This window comes from Cicer arietinum, chromosome 4 (assembly GCF_000331145.2).
Source record: "Cicer arietinum cultivar CDC Frontier isolate Library 1 chromosome 4, Cicar.CDCFrontier_v2.0, whole genome shotgun sequence".
NCBI classification, from domain to species: domain Eukaryota; kingdom Viridiplantae; phylum Streptophyta; class Magnoliopsida; order Fabales; family Fabaceae; genus Cicer; species Cicer arietinum.
The window spans coordinates 8,590,111-8,608,086 of record NC_021163.2 but is presented as its reverse complement, the minus strand read 5'-3'; the positions used below and the strand labels follow the sequence as shown (position 1 = coordinate 8,608,086).

The 17,976-nt window shown below is 27.5% G+C and overlaps 1 protein-coding gene across 1 annotated transcript; it reads right to left on the bottom strand.

Annotated features, from left to right (window-relative positions):
* Positions 1 to 13,174: 13,174 nt before the first annotated feature.
* Positions 13,175 to 17,660, bottom strand: NAC30 (NAC domain-containing protein). The gene is made up of 4 exons (XM_004496074.4): positions 17,258 to 17,660; positions 16,698 to 16,987; positions 16,184 to 16,396; positions 13,175 to 14,039 (listed from the first exon to the last, which is right to left on the bottom strand). Exons 1-4 carry the CDS (start codon positions 17,487 to 17,489, stop codon positions 13,386 to 13,388), a joined length of 1,389 nt encoding a protein of 462 aa, XP_004496131.1. The 5' UTR covers positions 17,490 to 17,660; the 3' UTR covers positions 13,175 to 13,385.
* Between the last annotated feature and the right edge of the window lie 316 nt (positions 17,661 to 17,976).

Below are 17,976 nucleotides of genomic sequence, written 5' to 3'. Positions count from 1 at the left end.
TATATATATATATATATAACCATTCTCTGTCACATATTTTAATAAATAAAATCATGGAAATTTTGAAATTTAATCAATCTTGTTATGTCAGTTATTTGATAAACTAAATTAATAAGAGTCTGCTAATTCGGTTAAATACTAAATTGAGCTAACATGTTAATAAAAAATATATAATTTGAATTAACTTTTTAAATGTTTGACTAACTGAATTAATAAAAATTTAGTTAAGTCGGGAGCATTTAGTTAACAGATAAAATTTTTTAAATATTAAGAAATATAAATATATATTTTTATTTTTATTCATTTCTTTACATGAAACTTTTCGAGTACTACGAATCAAAAACCCTTATAATGTCCTTAGTAATTATAATAGTCATTGTCGTATATTCTATCGCTCATTGTTGTGTCATTTTTTCTTTTGTTGTCACCTGTTGTCGTTGTCCGTTATAACGTCGTCGTCATTCACTGTAACATCTTTCTTTAACATTAAATAATTTGTAATAATTATTTTATGTTTTACTTATTAATATATAATTATAATTTATAAAAAATAAAAATAAAATATAAAGTGATACATATTATAATTTGTTTTTCGGTTATAAGTAGGGGATTAGAAAAGTGAATAATAAATAAGGTATATTTAGTATGAAAGTTCTATAAAGTAAAAACTCAATCGACCAAGTTAAACACCACTTATTCTTTATTCATTATATTCGCACGACACACACCCAAATAAAACACATACATCACTAAACTAAGAGAGAAGAGAAGAAAAAAAAACATCACTAAACGAGAGAAAATAGAAGAAAAAAAGACAGAAACTTAGGGGAGGAGGAGAAAGGGTGAGAGAGAGAAGAGAAAGAGAAAAGAAAAATAAACTTCGGCAAAACAAGAAGAAGAAAATTTTTCTTGCTAGAAGTCGAGTAAAAGAAAGTTGAGAGTATCATCATCTTCTGAATTCTTTTGAAAATCAAGAGGTGAGTTTTGTTTCCCTATTTTTCTTACATGTATGTATGAGGTAGTGTTTACCATAGATTATAGATTTGAGATTTAAGGGTTTGAAATGAATAAAGATATTTTTTTTATTATGTTACACTTAGCGGTTTTGCAATAGATGATTAAAATAGGTCATGCATGTAAAGTTTTATGGCTGAAATTGAGAATATAGTATAATATAATTTAATTTCTTTGATAACATGAAAATATGCTCTCTAGATGTGTTTGAGTTTAAAGACTTTGAATTTCACTATCGTGACAAATTATGTTGAGTGAATTGATATTATGATGTTGTTTTCATGTATTGATTGTTTGATTTATTCATAATTTGTACCATTTATATTTGCAAAAATTCATTAAAAAATTGGTGTGATTGAATGAGTGCTACCAGCTTTAAATTCACAGGACATATGTGTAATGTTTTAGTCATACATTTTTCTCTAAACCTTATTTCTGAATGATTGTTAGTTTTTTGGAAACTAGACTCAATTACCTTCAACTTGAGGACAAACTTTGTCATATTTGATTGAGTATTGATGCTTAAAATTGAGTACAAGTTATACCAAAGTTGTTGTTTTATTTTAATGATCTTGTGTATTGTTTTGATAATTGCAAAAATTGGGGCTTAATTTAAAACAAAATAAAGTTTTATCTATAAACTAGACATTATAAGTTTTCCAAATAGTGTTAGTTTACTCAATTATAATATTTATAAGTTCATGTCTATTAACGTTGCAGTGAGACTCAGTTATGCGTTGATTTAACATAAATTTTGGACTCTTTTGGGAAAAATTTATCCTAATCATGTTTTCTTGATTTTTCTTTTACATTATATGATTAATATGATATAATTGACTTAATAATGTATGTTATCATATGAATGAATGATGTTTTGTGTTATATTGCTTAAAATCATAAGAATTTGCAAGGTTGGTTGTGTGCTAGTTTTTAATGTCTTCATTAATAGACGATATTGTAATTAATAAGCGGTGTTATATGTGTGCTAGTTTTCAAAAACCCCTCAAATATGACACGTTAGCTTGTTGGGAGTTAGTAAACAAATTTGATGTATATTCTTTTGCAATTGAGAATACTAATATTCATTATTTCACCAGAATGGTGATTTTTTATTTTGTGGCATTGTTTCTTGGTTTCCCCTTATAATGACCAAGTTGATTGATTCATATTATGGTTTTAGGTTTGGAGAAGAAGTTAGTTGGCATATCCAAGGAGGGGTCTTGTTTGATGTATTTGACTTTAGATGACATGGTACTATTAAAATCTCCATTTTGTTTTATCTCTTTTTCGGATGACATGTATTTGATGTTTATAGAGTTGTTGATGGGCCAAACTGCTTTTATGAATAAGGGAAGTTTTTCTCTTGCAATTTTTTGATGTTCTGATGTAAATTTTTCATTGGAATATTGTTTTTTTTAATATAGGATTATAGGTAGAGTCACTTGATGATGAATGAAGTCATGAAAGTGAGTGTAAAGAATCAAAATGTAAAAGAAGTTGTTATCATGCACAAGAAGGAATTTTTCCTTTAAATCTAAAGAGGCATTGTATTTCGATAAGCTAAAGTTTTCACATTTATTAGTTAATTGGAATACTTAGAAAAATACTCGATAGAATGAAAAATGTGTTCTGCTTTGTCATTATTCACTATTGTGCATGAACAATACTCAAGTTCAAGATTTTAAATTGTATTATACGGTTGCAATGTTGCGGATTTTGAAGTTTCTGCAATAGCACCACAGTTGTAATGTTGTGGATTTTGAAGTCGCTGTAAAGACACCGCAATTACAATTTATGTCGTAATTACAATTTATGTCGTAATTACAATTTATGTCGCATTGACTGCAATATATTTACCTGCAATATAAAAATTTGCAATGTAACTTCGACCGCAACCGCAATTTAAAACCATGTTTCAGTTCTTTCCTTTTAACCATTGCAACAAAGGTTAAACGATGAATGGAGCTCCCTGATGGTTACCTGATAATTTAAACTATGATCGAATTGTTTATTTCTTTTGGCTTTTGACAGGATTGAGTGCAATGAATATGATGTTTTGTGGAGAAAATAGGGAGTATGAGGAACGTTGGCATGCTAATTATGTTTGATTTTATTTTATTTTTAATGTTTATTTAGCATAAGATTTGATTTTAGATAATATGAATTGTGAATTACAATATCACATTTGACATGTTATGTTCTTATAGATATAGTTTTAATCACCCTGTCATTATGCAACCGGAACATTGTCATAGGTCTCAATTAGAGAGAATTTCAATTCATTTTATAGTATATCTAACATTTAAATAATTATATTGATATTTTTAGTTTTGTATATTGAATATTTAAAAAATTTATATTTAGATTCTATGTTTAAAATAAATATGCAGTTTTCTGCCATGGCGAGTACATGTGGCAATGTCAATGATGTACATGTGCACTCACTACCACCAAATATTAGAATCTTGAGTATTGATATTATAGTTTTGTAATGTTAGGATTTAATTTTTTGATTCGAACATAACCTTTAAAAATATTACGTCCCTGATTTTAATAAATTATTTTGAATATTTATTTTATTATATTTTATGCTTTATATCTTCTATATTTTATTCTTTAAATTGTAATAAATGATTGTGTCTAAAATTCTGATTATGAATGAATTATAGTTGGTATAAAATGTCACTTATGTATTCTCATGTTCTGTAAATGAATTATGATTTGTATTATGTATGTTCTGCATATATTCACGGAGAAAAATAGAAACTAAAAAAAATTGTAAAAAGAACATGCACATTTGTTAAGTCCGCTACAATTTCACCCTAGTTAACAAATAATTTCTTTAAGTTAGTTAATTATATAAAAATTAATTTTCACTAAGTCGTTTGAAGTTAAGTTAGACACAAATTAATATAACAAGTCATTTTTATTCGACTTAAAAAGGTTATGATGCATTAGTTGGATATTCTTTCATTTTCGAGGCAAACTGAATATTTTTCCTAAACTAAAGACATTTGTTTAAATGGATTTATTCAATGTATTGACAAGTAAAACATTGTTAATATGAACAATATATAAGTTTTATGTTAAATAAGAAAGTAAAAGAAACAACAATGTGACAAACATGAAACTGGAAAAGTAAATAATAGGCAAGTCGCTTGGATTTTCTCCTATTTTTGAGTCAATTTGGATTTTCTACCTAAGTGAATACATTTGCTAAATGGATGTATTCAATACATTGAGAAATAAAAAATATTAAAATTGAAAAATATAAACTTTCATTTTTAATAAGAAAATATTAGAAATAGTAATGTTACAAAACTGAAAATGGAAAAGTATATACAATGATTTTCTCCCATAAACTGAAGACATTTATTAAATGGATTTATTCAATCTATTGAGGAATAAAAAAACTAGTAAGATATGAAAAATATAAATAAATAAAAATTCTAATAAAGACAAATTAGAAACAAAATCTGACTAAGTTTAACAATTTAGTATAAACATGTATTTTTTGGGTGAATACATCATTCTATTATAAACATGTTTTTTTTTTTTTTTGAATATATTATTATTAAACTGTTTTTTCTGTTGTTTCAAATAAATAAATAAAACTAACTTTTATGATTTAATTATATAATAATGTGATAAATAAATAAAGTGTATATGGAAAAGTAAATGCAAGGCAAAGTCACTTGGATTTCTTCCATTTTTTAGGCAACTCGGATTTTCTTCCTAAACTAAAGACATTTATTACATGTACGTTTTCATTTTTATTTATTTATTTTATCCGTAACTATGTAATGTATTGAGGAATAAAAAACTATTAATATGAAAAATACAAAAAAAAATATAATAAGAAAAATAGAAACAAAATCTGATTGAGTTTAACATTTTAACAAAAATCAATTCTATCGTATTTTACTATTTTATTATACCAAAATAGTTTATTAGTATATTATAAATATGATTATTCAGCAACAAAAAAAAAAGGATAAAATATCATTGGAATAATATGAAAATTTGTTTGATAAATTAATATATTACAATTAAACTATATATTTATATGTTTTAATTTTAGAATAAAAACAAACTCTGATATAAATGTGGCTATCATTTATCATACCATATATAATATTACATTATAATGTGATTTTTATGTAGCTATCATATTCACTATTTTTATCATACCATATATAATGTTATATACGATGTTACTAGGAGCGCCCTGCATAGTTGGTTATTTAGAAAAATTAAACTATATTCATTTTAAAATTAATATATGAATTTAGTTTTATAATTAAATTTATTATTTAATTTAAAATTGGTTATAAAACTAATATTAAAATCGGTTATAGTTAAGTAATCAATTTTTAATTAAATAATCGGTTTCGAAAAATTCAATTTTAAAATTGGTTTTTATCTTTTTCCGAGAAATAATTTTTTTCGATAAAAACCGATGTCAATATCAGAATTGTTTGAGTTTTTAAGATTTAGGATTTTTTATAGTTGAGTGGATAAAAACCAAATCCAAATATAAAATGTACGTAGGTATCCAACCGGTTCATAAATAAACCGAATTATAACCATGTGATTTTAATCGGATATTTAAAATGGATCTGGATCCGGTTTTGGATTTGAGCCACATAATCGAATTTTTTGCACAGTCCTAATTACTGGATTTTATATTTTGTGATAATTTGAATCTGATGTTAGTGAAATTATTTATGAAATGTGATCCAGAGTTTAATAAAAAAATATAGATGGAGATTTTCAATTTTATTGATTTCTATTTTATAAGAAATTAAATTTTCTGAAAAGAGATTGAGATTTATGATAGGAAAAGTGAAGAAGATGTATTTGAATGAAGTTTTGGCACTGATAAGTGATTTGGAAGGTCACACTTGAGAGAATGATTACATGGGAAGAGTGCATAGTATAACGGTGAGGATGTGAAAATTTCAAAGGGCAAAAATTTAATGGTCCAACATGAACCAAAAGATGTAAATTTTCAAGCTAAATGGACCCGTCAATGTATACATTGGTATTACATAGTGAACGGAGATAAAATCATAGTATGTCAATGTAGATAAGATCATGACCTTCTTGTCATTCCACATATTAATTCTTTCATTAGAGATAAAAAATTCATAAATTAATTGAATGGGTTAAAAAAGTTATTTATAAATGTTGCATAATTTTCTTTTTTTTGGTAGAAATGTTGCATAATATTCTATTTGTAATAGCCAGTAGAATTTTAATTTAAAAGTGATCTGCATTATTTAAAATTTTAATTTATATACATTAACAATGTAAAATTGTTTTGCACATATTTTTCAAAAAATTACATATCAACATTTAGATATTTGTATGTGTAATTTAAATAATAATATCATAAGATATTTAAATGGTGAGATCTAATTAAACCTTTTTATAAAATTAATTTGCAAAGGTGGTGCAAGTATAAAATAAATTGTATTAATAATATATAGTATAATATTAATATATATTCATAATATTGCTTGTTTTTTAAGAGATAATTTATATATATTTTTGGTTAAAAAAATTATTAATATAGAGTTTGTTTTGTCAAACAAAATATTAATATAGAGTGGGGTGTTGCCAGATATATTTGGTACACATAACACATAATTTAATATTAACTTAAATAAAGATTTAATCCTTCTATTTTAATTTATTCGTAATTTTAATTATTTATTTCTAATTTTATATTTCAGTCTCTCTATTTTAATTGATTTGTAATTTTAGTTTCTTTATTTTTAATTTCGTAATTTTACTCCATCTATTTTTTTAAATTGAGATATTTTATAAATCTAATACATCACATATTTTATTTAATAAAATGTAACGGATTATATTTAAAAATATATATAATATTAAGAAAATATTAGATATTCATTTAAAAATATATATTTTATTATAAAAAACTATTTAAAAAATATTTTTTAATTATTTTAAAACTAATTAATTCTAAAAATAGTTTTATTTATTATTTTCTAAAAACTGATTTCAAAAATTTATTATTTTAAAAATCGTTTTTAGAAGAATTTTTAATTATTATTTTTATTAATTCAACTAAATTATTAATTTTTTTCTAAGTAACTATTTTTTTTTTGGCAACAGCTTTATGACTAAATTATGTAGATTTAACTTTTTGTTAATTGATATCTATATTTTAAATATGGTGAAATCCAAGTGAGTTTTATCCTAATAATAAAGAGTGTTTGATAGCTACAATCCTCGTGAATTCTACTCTAACAAAATAATACAAAAAATTAAGGCATAAAATATATGTTAATTCTTATTAACTCATTTATAATTTATTACTTAGTTCATATCATTTTATTTATAATTTCAAAAATAATAAGCATATGACATTTGTCTAACATCTAATGATGTTTTAAAATTTGTAATAGGAAAATATACAATATAAATTAATTATTAAATAATACTCAAAAATATCATCAACAAATAAATTAAATTAAGTTTTTAAAATTCACTAATCTTAATATGGAAAAATTATAAATGAAATTCATGTGCATTGAACTATAAATATTTTATGGAAAAAATGGTCAAACATTTTGACTACAGAAGATGCATTTAATATAAATAAATAAAAAATTTAATTTGAAAAACAATAACTACACCTCGAATGCATTGGATGGTGAAATTTAATAGCTTCTTTAAATTTAGTGTATATATTTAAAAATGTTTTTAAATATATATAGAAATATAAATAAAATTTATTTGGAATACATTTATTTAAGTTTTCCACACCTTACATTAAATTAATAGATATCATACTAGTATTATATTGAATCTTTTGGATCTGAAAATGGATCCCTTACAAAGTTTTGAGGTTGACTTTTGTTGATGAGAAAATATGGTTAGAAGAAGAGATTTTACCAAAGGTGATATTCAAATTTCTAAAAAGAGATTAGTGATTGATCTAAAGTTAATGGATGTTTCGCAACAATAATATTATTAGAAAGTAAATATTGGTTGTTACTTGATTCACATAAATATTTTTTATTATTTATTCACAATTTTAAAACTTTTGTTCTTAAGTGATCCTCAAATAATAAACTAAATTCCTTAATTTTTTTCTTTCTTCTTAGGAATTCACCTTTATTTTTTGTGTGAAGGACTTTACCCTTATTTAATTCAACATTTTCAATTAAAGGTTTTCAACATTATCAATGACTTTGGAAATTTTCTTTCTGCATTTTTTTTTCTAATATAATTTTTTTTAAATATGTGCTCTCTAAAAAATAATATATTTTATTGTAAAAAAATATTTTTATTTTCATAAATTTTCTCAATAAATATGATTTTCATAATGTCAAAACAATTTTTAAAATTAATTTTCTATGCCAATTTTTTTTTTAAATCCCAGTTGATTACATTTTCTATATCTTAAATCAATTATGCACATTTGTTTTTTTTTTTTTTTTTATGTAAAAATATATTGCAAAGGCATTACATGATTAGTCTGACATCTCAACTATGTTGGCATCCAATTGAATTACTTATTATTTATAGCATTAAAATATTATTAAAATAAAATATAATATAAAAATCTTGGGAGACTATATCAAAACTCAAGAAAGTAATCCAAAAGAATAAAAACTATTATCTCGTTAAAAAACATACAATGAAAATTCAGTGGGATAAAAACTATGGTGGAAAAAAAAAAACACTCCAATAAATATCTACAAAAACTAACATAATCTATTTTCAAGAAGACAATTCTTATTTCTATTGAAAACATCTAAAATATTAGAAGGAAAAGTATTCCACCAATGATTGTTAACAACGTGAAGTTTCAAATTAGCAATCTTGTCAGCGTATTAATTGTCTTATCTAAAAATACAAAAGATAATAAATCTCGTTCTTTAATCATCTCAATGCAATCAAACCATCTATTTTAAATAGACGAAGAAACCAAACTATAATTCTTGAAAGCTAGATTAATCAATTGAGAATCAGATTAATCCATAAAAAGTGCCACTCGTTCTTGTAGACTTATTCAATAGCAACCATAATTGTCATTAGCTTAACATGCAACATAATTATAATCATCTAATTCATTGCAAAACAACCTAGGGAAGAAACAAAATTGTCCCTAAATATACTTCCACAAATATCAGGACAAGGACATCCAAAAACATCTCCATCATTATTACATTTAATCTAATAATCTGTAGGAGGATGAGATATCACTTCCTTAATGATATTAATTTTAAGATGATGCATTTTAACTTGAAAGGACCTGAGAGTTTGAAACTCTTACATAAAATTGGAGATTATGTTAGAAGTGCGGTTTTCAAATAAAGATGCATTAGCAACATGTTTATTGATGGCAATGTGAAAAATAAGGCTTTTGCAATAACAATACCAAATAGTGTCAATAGTAAAGATGATGTTGGCTAAAATACCATATATGCATTGATTAGACCAACCTTTGTCACAAATAACAAAAAATGCTAAATCAAACTAGTATTAATTGGACAATAAAAAAAATAGAACTTAGCCAAAACCAAATTCTAGTAGCAAATGAGCATGACATAAATAAATGGGTGTTGGTCTTTACTACATAGCAACAAAGCTCACATCTTGAAACAATTTGACAACCACAATTGAGTAAATTATTACTACTAGGTGTCTTTTTATATAACAATCTCCAAAATATAAGAGACTTGGAAAGAATGCTATTATGCCAAATGGATTTGGCGATTTGGCCCAAAAAATTTGTCGGTCCAAATATTTGAAGAATAAATAAGCATCTTTAAAGTTAAAACACACCAATATTGTTTAGTCTCCAAACTAGGTGATCCTCACAATTAAAATTAGGAATAATAACATTGACCAACCAGTCACTAACAGTAAGCTATGGATAATTATTTAAATTAATTGAAGAAATTTTTCAATGAGCATCCTAGACGAAATGATTGAGAGTGGCATCAAGATCAGATTGCATGTTCTCATCAATACTAAAAATAGAAACCTAATAATTCCTCCAACCAATTGTCAACCTATAAGTTAATATTATTACCCTTACCAAGTTGTCATTTGTTGTTCTCCTATATAGTAGGTGGCCTAACTTTAAGTGTAGTCCAAATAGATGAGTCAATATGATATTTGATATGCTCATGTCTTCTAAAGATCCAATTTCTAAGAAGAATAATTAAAGCCGACTAGAAATCATTAAGTATTTATTGAGTTTAATAGTTGGAGTATTACCAATGTGTCTTAAAGACCTAATTTCAAGACCACTTTTGTTTAAAAAGGATGTATCTATAAACAACTTTTTATGTTTCAAATATATAGATTAATTATACTTAAATAGTCGTTTATTTTCATATTCAACGTTCCAAATCGATTTTTAAATTTTACTCACATTTTCAATTTTTGATATAAATAAAATTGTATGTTCATATACTTTTTAATATAAATTTAATTATTCTTTTATCAATAAAAATAAATCAATTCATTTCTATAATTTAATAATTATGTATTCACAGTATAATTCTTTATGCATACTTTGGATCATATCTCACAATTTGACAACCACGGTTTTCTTAAAATGATATTATCACATGGTAAGAAATGAAATATGAGAATATATATGTATAAGCTATTATATTTTAATTTTTAGTTAGAGTGAGAGAGAGGGGTAAAGTAATAATTCTATTCATTAGTTAATACAATGAGGATAGAATTGAATGAAAAAACGTATGCATAAAAAAAATTGAACGAAAATTAATAAGTCAAAAATTCGTTTTACAAAAAGAAATGTCTAATTGGATTAAATGTGGGCGTGCATTTGCAATTTTGCATCGAAGCTGCTATGCTATTTACAGCTTATTCATTTTCACGTTTAAATGCATTCCAACTCACGAATGGTGAGTTCAACTAGTTACCACACACATGTTTAGTCACAAAAATTAACTTGAGTTTGCCGTAGTTATTGTAAGTATTCAAACAGTTAATGATCGTTCGGATCGTTTAAATCTCTTATTTTAATAATTTTTGTTTTTCATAATAATAAAAACTGTTTAAATCACAATTGTCTAACTGAGATTAAATGGTCACGCCGTTATTAACTACGTCAAATCCAAATTTCACAAAAATAATGGGTGAAAACAAAAGGTGAGTTCAAATGGTTATCTAACACATTATGGATTTATGGTTGAATTTTTGTTTCGATATCAGTAATATCTATGGTTGTTCAAGGTGCATGAGTATCAACGGTTGAATTTTTGTTTTTAAAGGTGCATGAGTATCAACGGTTGAATTTTTGTTTTTAAAGGTGCATGAGTATCAATGTCAATTTTTGTTTTTGTATTCGTAATTTGTGTTTGAACTAAAATAAATTAAATCATATGTTATCGTATCATTTTAACATAATTAAGAAAATACTTAAAGTTATTTAATATTAAATTATAAAAATAATAAACTAAAGTATCTCAATTGTTCAAATCTGTATTGAATCATATAAATATTTATTTGATTTAGTGATATCAATAAAAACAAAACAAACATAAATTAACTATAAACATAAATTTATTTAAATAAAAATAAAATATTGAAACTAATTATAATGAAATTAATTATTAACTTTATATATATCTTAGTCGTGGAATATTTGTATTCCATAAAAAAAAAAAAGAACATTTTAATTAATTTTTATTGTGATTTTATTTGCATATTTAGATTCACAACCTAAATATTTGTATATTATCAGTCACCATAAAATTCATATGTTTGTTGAGAATTTTGTATTGTGTGTAAATAGTATATGCATATATATGAATAATTTTATATAATAATATAAAAACAAAAATAATATATTTATTATGCAGGTGCAGAAAGATTACCATATTCGTATCTGCACCATATCCATTTATTTTTACAGATAATTATTAGTGTTCACACTCATACTGATGATGTGAATTTTATACTATCCATATCCATCATGGATATTTTTTACATGTATCAAATAAGTATGGCCTCAATTGTCATCTTTAAATCTAATAGTTTGTTTGTCTTAAATTATAATAAAAGTGTAATTTCAAGGAGTTTAAATCCTAGTTGTAAAATGACAATTAGTGTCATTATTAACAATTTTTTTCAAATAAATAAATAAAAATATTTGATATAAATAATTTAGAGATTTTTTTTGGTACATATTATTTAGATATTTTTATTAAATATATAAGCTATTTTGTGTCCGTTTAAAATTATAAAGTCATTTTTTGTCTCTTCTAATCAAAATGATTTTCTTTAAAGGTAATCAAAAATAACTTTTATTTTCACCATAAAAATAATTTTCTTAGCAAAATAATTTTCTAGAAAAGTGTCAAAAATAATTTTCAATCTGAATAATTTTAAGATAAACTACTATTCTAGTCCTTGAAAGTGTATGACAATATCCCTTAGGTAATTGAATTGGCCAAAAACTCAAATTAGTCATGAATCATAAAATTATTTTTGAAAAATATAATTTATTATCATAAAAGTTTCTGATAAATATAACTTATCGAAATAATTAATTATCATTATAACGTTAGAAATTAAATTAATTAACATTTTAATTATTCGAGAATTTATTTGAATTGTTGACTGAATCAAAAATTAAAAAGACAAATTACTCTACCCTTTTAAGAACTAAAATAGTTAGTTTACCCAGTAATCTTAACCAACCGGACTCAATTTTCTAGGGCCTATAGGAAGCTGATCGAGGTTTATATATATACACACACAAAAGTTCTATCCACAACATGGTTTTACTTAAACGTTTGAAGGTTATATTTTTATATGTATCAAGAATAATTAACCAGCATTTAGCAAATTACTTGGTATGTAGAAGAATTTTGTGTCATGGGAATTGGGAAAGGTTAGCAAGCTGGTTATGGATGGAGAGTATAATTTTAAAAATAAAAAACGCCATTGATACTTTATATATATATGGATCATCTCATTTATATCCCGTTCAATATTAATTTTTTTTTTCTTCATCCAATGTGAGTTTTACTCACATTTGAAACACCAAAAACAACAGTTAAAAATCATGGCTACTATTTCCAGTTATGATCGATTTTGAATTGGATTGTTAATCTATTGATTCATAAAAAGGTAAGGACAAAGATGACCATTTTCAACAACAATGGGAAACTGAAAGTCACAACATACAGAATGATGAGTTTTAAATGATGCATGTCATTGACATGTTTAGGCAAAGAAAGGAACTAGAATTCTTACTCAAGAAAAACAAAAATAACCAAATATGCAAAATTAAATTAAACATAACTGATACATCATACAAGGAATGAGAGCACTCCCAATTCCTAAGGATTTCTCATCATCCTCTTCATTTCCTCGTTCTCTCTACTGATAATTTCGACGCGAGACTGGAGAATGTTGATCATGGCTTGAGCACTCATCAACTCGAACCGCATAGTCTCCTTTTCAACACCAAGCTTTTGCTTCTCACTCTGCAAGTGTTTGATGTACTTTGCGCAACTCGGAGGCACGGACGTCTCAAGACTATCCATGTCAAAATCCACTGGCGGAACCGAGGTATGGTTTTCCTTCGATTCAAGTGATTCCAGTAGAGAAAACTCCACCAGTGCGGACAGAAAATGTTTTTTCGGTGCAGTGTTGGTAGTTGTGGTGGTGACCGCGGTTGTCGGGAGTGTTGTCGCGGCAGTGGTTATTGTGGACGAGCATGGATCCTGACTGTTGGGGAAGGAATCTCCAGAAACATTGGAATGGTTGGAGTTCATGTTATGTCTTCGCCTTTTGTATATCTGAGGTAAAGGCTTCGGGTTATCGGTTTGGGGTGATGGGTACTCATCCACATGCATATGCTTTGAATCATCTTTTTCTGGTGATGGATACTCGGCCTGGCTCTCCCTCTTGCACACAGCAAGAAGATTTTGAGTTTCGATCGGTAGCTTGTTCACGTCAAGCGGAGCTTTATTGTTGTTGGATTGTGAGTCCTGAAAGGATGCAAAACGCAACAAAATGTTAAGCATAAGAGTAACTGGCAGATAGATATATACATAACAGCGTAGAAGCTAATTCTTCTACTAATTACATCAATCAACAAAAGCATCATCATGTTCCTAAACCAGCAAACAGGTACTACCCTTGACTTCTCTACTAAAACATGGAAGACCTCTAATACACATTGTTGATAAACTCATCAAAAGCACCACAATGATAGGTACTTTGATACCGTCGTCTTTGGGATGAGCTACCTGGCTCTTATTTAATTTGCCAATAATTACTACATTATCAACCAATGAAAGTTGGTAGAACAAGAAAGGTTGTTCTTATAAAAATTTAAACGAAAAAATTGCAAGCAAATACAACCAATAAATAATCAAAGTTATGGGGCTCTGGAAGTTCGCCTAAAAAGCTAATTACTCAAATGCTTTGAATATGAATTTTCTACCAATTACTATTAACTCTCTACTAAATACTCATTGATAACTCCCTTCAAATATCCATAAAACAATCCAATCTTCATACTACATACCTAGTGTTCTTCACAAATCCGAGTTTAACATTATTGGAGGGAGAAACACGGTGGGGAGAAGTTGAACTCTTGGGATACAAGGTGATAAATTTTCTAATGTATCCATTTGATTTTTCTGTTAGGACCCCTCTCGTGGGTCTACAACCTCAAATATGCTATATAAGAAGGAACTGCGCCACTTTTCTGTATCTACCCGATCAAGATTTCTACTCAAATAACATCCCTGCCATCTGTTTTGCCACTTATTCACGGTCAACACTGTTTTACATATCAATTGAAAGGATCGCAAATTTTCCATGATCTGCACCTGTCAGTTTAAGTTGCTACTGGATTCAAGACGATTCCACCATACAACAAGTAGGTAGCTATTTTATACTTGACAAGATCCAATGACTGTCCATAATTTCCAAGTATCTCCCAACAGCTTCTAAAGCCTCAACATGTCGATAATGGTATGACTCAACCAAGTACCAACTTACCAAGAATAATGTGATATCTCCAACTTAAAGTTATCACTTTGGTATTTAGATTTTTTTTCTAAGGTATCAATACCCAGCAGGGTAAGTCAAACTAGTGGACCAGGTGTTATTAATTCATTGACTTCAAACTATATGAAACCGATGGTCAATAAATACTATACAAGTCCCCTTGCAAATTTCCATAAGCAACTTTGCAAGTTATATCATATAACCTTAGAAACAGTTAGCCCTGACTACAGGGTGCTTCAAGTCAGTTGAAAACCTTCACACTACAATACCAAATGGAGCTTCCACCTACATGGAGCTCGATTTGCAAATTGAGCCACGTGCCGTCAGTGGTTCTAGATTGCCTATCCTTGGAAAGGCGAGCTTTACTTTGCACGATCCTTCCAAAGATAAGAAGTACACAATGTACGAAGAACAGTCACTCATTTAAGAAAGCTAAAGGATCAGTAAAGATAAGATAGAGTCCCTCAAAAGGTATACCAAAATTTATCAGCAAGGGTATACACTGATCTTCAGTGATCAAAATTTTAACTATGTAGAAAGGGAATAACAAGGTACTTTGCATCAATTGATATTAAAGACACACATACCCAAAAAGCCTTATACCTTATAACTTTGGAGCATAATTTTTATTTTTTGTTTAAAAAAAGGTCCACTAAACCTAAGATAAGAAAAGTAGAGAAATATGAAGGATAAGGGTTCCAGCGTTCCAGCATAAAGGGAAAGGAGAAAGGGATAAAAAGTAGCTTGTAGAACATTAACATTGTGCATCCATAACTAACACATAACAAACATACTAAATTTTATTTTGCATATTCTAGTCATCAATTTTACTATTTTATTTCATAAAGGTAACAAATCACAAAGACAAAAAGAAGAATATACAAAGAATGCGGCAAAGCTTCTCAAAACCTCGGCAAAGTTATCAGTTTTACAATTGATTGACTGAATACTGACATCTCCTTTCTATATTGCAATTACTTTTTCACCAAAGTGTAATGACCATGCATAAATTAAACTAAAAAGCGTCAATAATATGTTCCATTGAAAACCAACAAAAGTAATGACTAATGACAAAGATTAAATCTACACCCGAAATGACTGGGAAAGAACAAACCTGTGCAACATTATTTCTTCCTTCACTGCATGAAACACCACCGTTGCCTTCAAGACGCAATATGCGGTCAACAGAGCCGTTATTCATGGACGCTGCCCCGGGAACCATTGCCAATCCATCATCCCATTCTTCTTCAACAAAGGGTGCATATCGTTGCCCATTTGGAGGTCCTATGTTATTTTTGTGAAATACTCTACACAAGACATATGCATCCTTCTCCATCCAACAGAGAAATGCACAAAAATTATTAACCAATTGCAATATAATAACAATGTTCATACTGCAGTACATAGCAAACTATGGTTCAACTTTTACTAAAGAACAACAAATTTTAAACTCCTGCATCCAAGAGTCATACACAATTCGGGTTTGGGAACCACATAAATACAACAAAGCTCCTCATTTTATCAACATCAAAATGAAGAAAGCCCTTACTAACTGCAACAAAACAACACAAAATCATACAGTTTAGGCTCATCTCACACTTCAATTTCTAAAATCTATAAATTCTCACCTGAGGCTGAGAGGGCCCAGACCCAGCCCTCTCCATCTCTTCATCAACAAGCCTGTACTCATGCATAACCCAATTTGTTCTCTTACCATCCGGAGCTCGACCACTATGAAACACCAAAGTTTTCTTCAACCCCACAGTCCTTAGGTCATGCTTAACCGGCCGATCGTTTCCAGTAGCTTTCCAGTACCCTTGACTAGTAGCCCTATTCATTCTGCCACCATTTCCATACTTCTTGTCCAATGCACTAAAAAAATACCACTCTTGGTCCCTTGTCTTCAACCTTGATTTATCTAAACAAAATTTTCAAACCACCATTCACATTTACATTAGTCTACAATTCAAAACTAAAATCAGCAAATCACCATAAAAATTAAAAAAAAAAATTAAAATTAAAATTTAACCAAAAAAATTAAAACCCATTTCAATAAAAAAAAAGCTACACCCATTGGGTTAAACCTAAACAAGACCAACCCATAAACCATAAGCAGCAAAGATTGAAACTTAATGACTGAAAAGTTAAAAAAGGTTATAAATTTAGGGAAAAGGGAGTAGTAAGAAACCTGCTAGGTCCCAGGGTTCGCTCTTGTATATGTCAACTTCGGAAATAGCATCAAATCGGAAGTGTTTTCCACAAACCTTGCGTTTGAGGTAATAGATAACGAGTTCTTCATCAGTTGGGTGAAACCTAAAACCAGGAGCAAGAGAGGTAGGTGGTGCTGCAGTAGAAGAAGCAGAGAGTGGAGGGTTAACTGTGGTAGGTGGGGCTGGAAGTAAGAGAGTTTCGTGACCCATGTTGTGGTAAGGAGTGGTGGTGGTGGATTAGGGCTTTGGTGATGAAGCAGCCCTAAGCAAAACGGAAAAGATAGGTCTTTGATTGAGGGTCAAGCAACAAATGAGGGTACCTTCAATGACAAGAAATTCTTAACGCTTCGTGCCTATCAGGGATTCTTGATTTTATTTTTCCCCAAATGATTTTTTAAATTGGATTTTTCTTTTTTTATTATTCATTGTATTCTTTTACTTTTATTTGTTTATTATTATGTAAAAATATAAATAAATGGTTATTATTGTCAAAATCATATATGATTTTGTTTTCTTTTGTATTACCAATTTACTGATGTTGAACTTGGAATTGCATAAATGATATGATTGTTTTTTTCTTTTATTTTTTTTAGTGGTAATTTTGGACCTTTTTTGGCATACTTCCCATCCATGGCCCATTGTTGTTATCCTTCTCTTCATGGACCAAGTGTTAAATTCCTAGTTATGCCAATAGTTC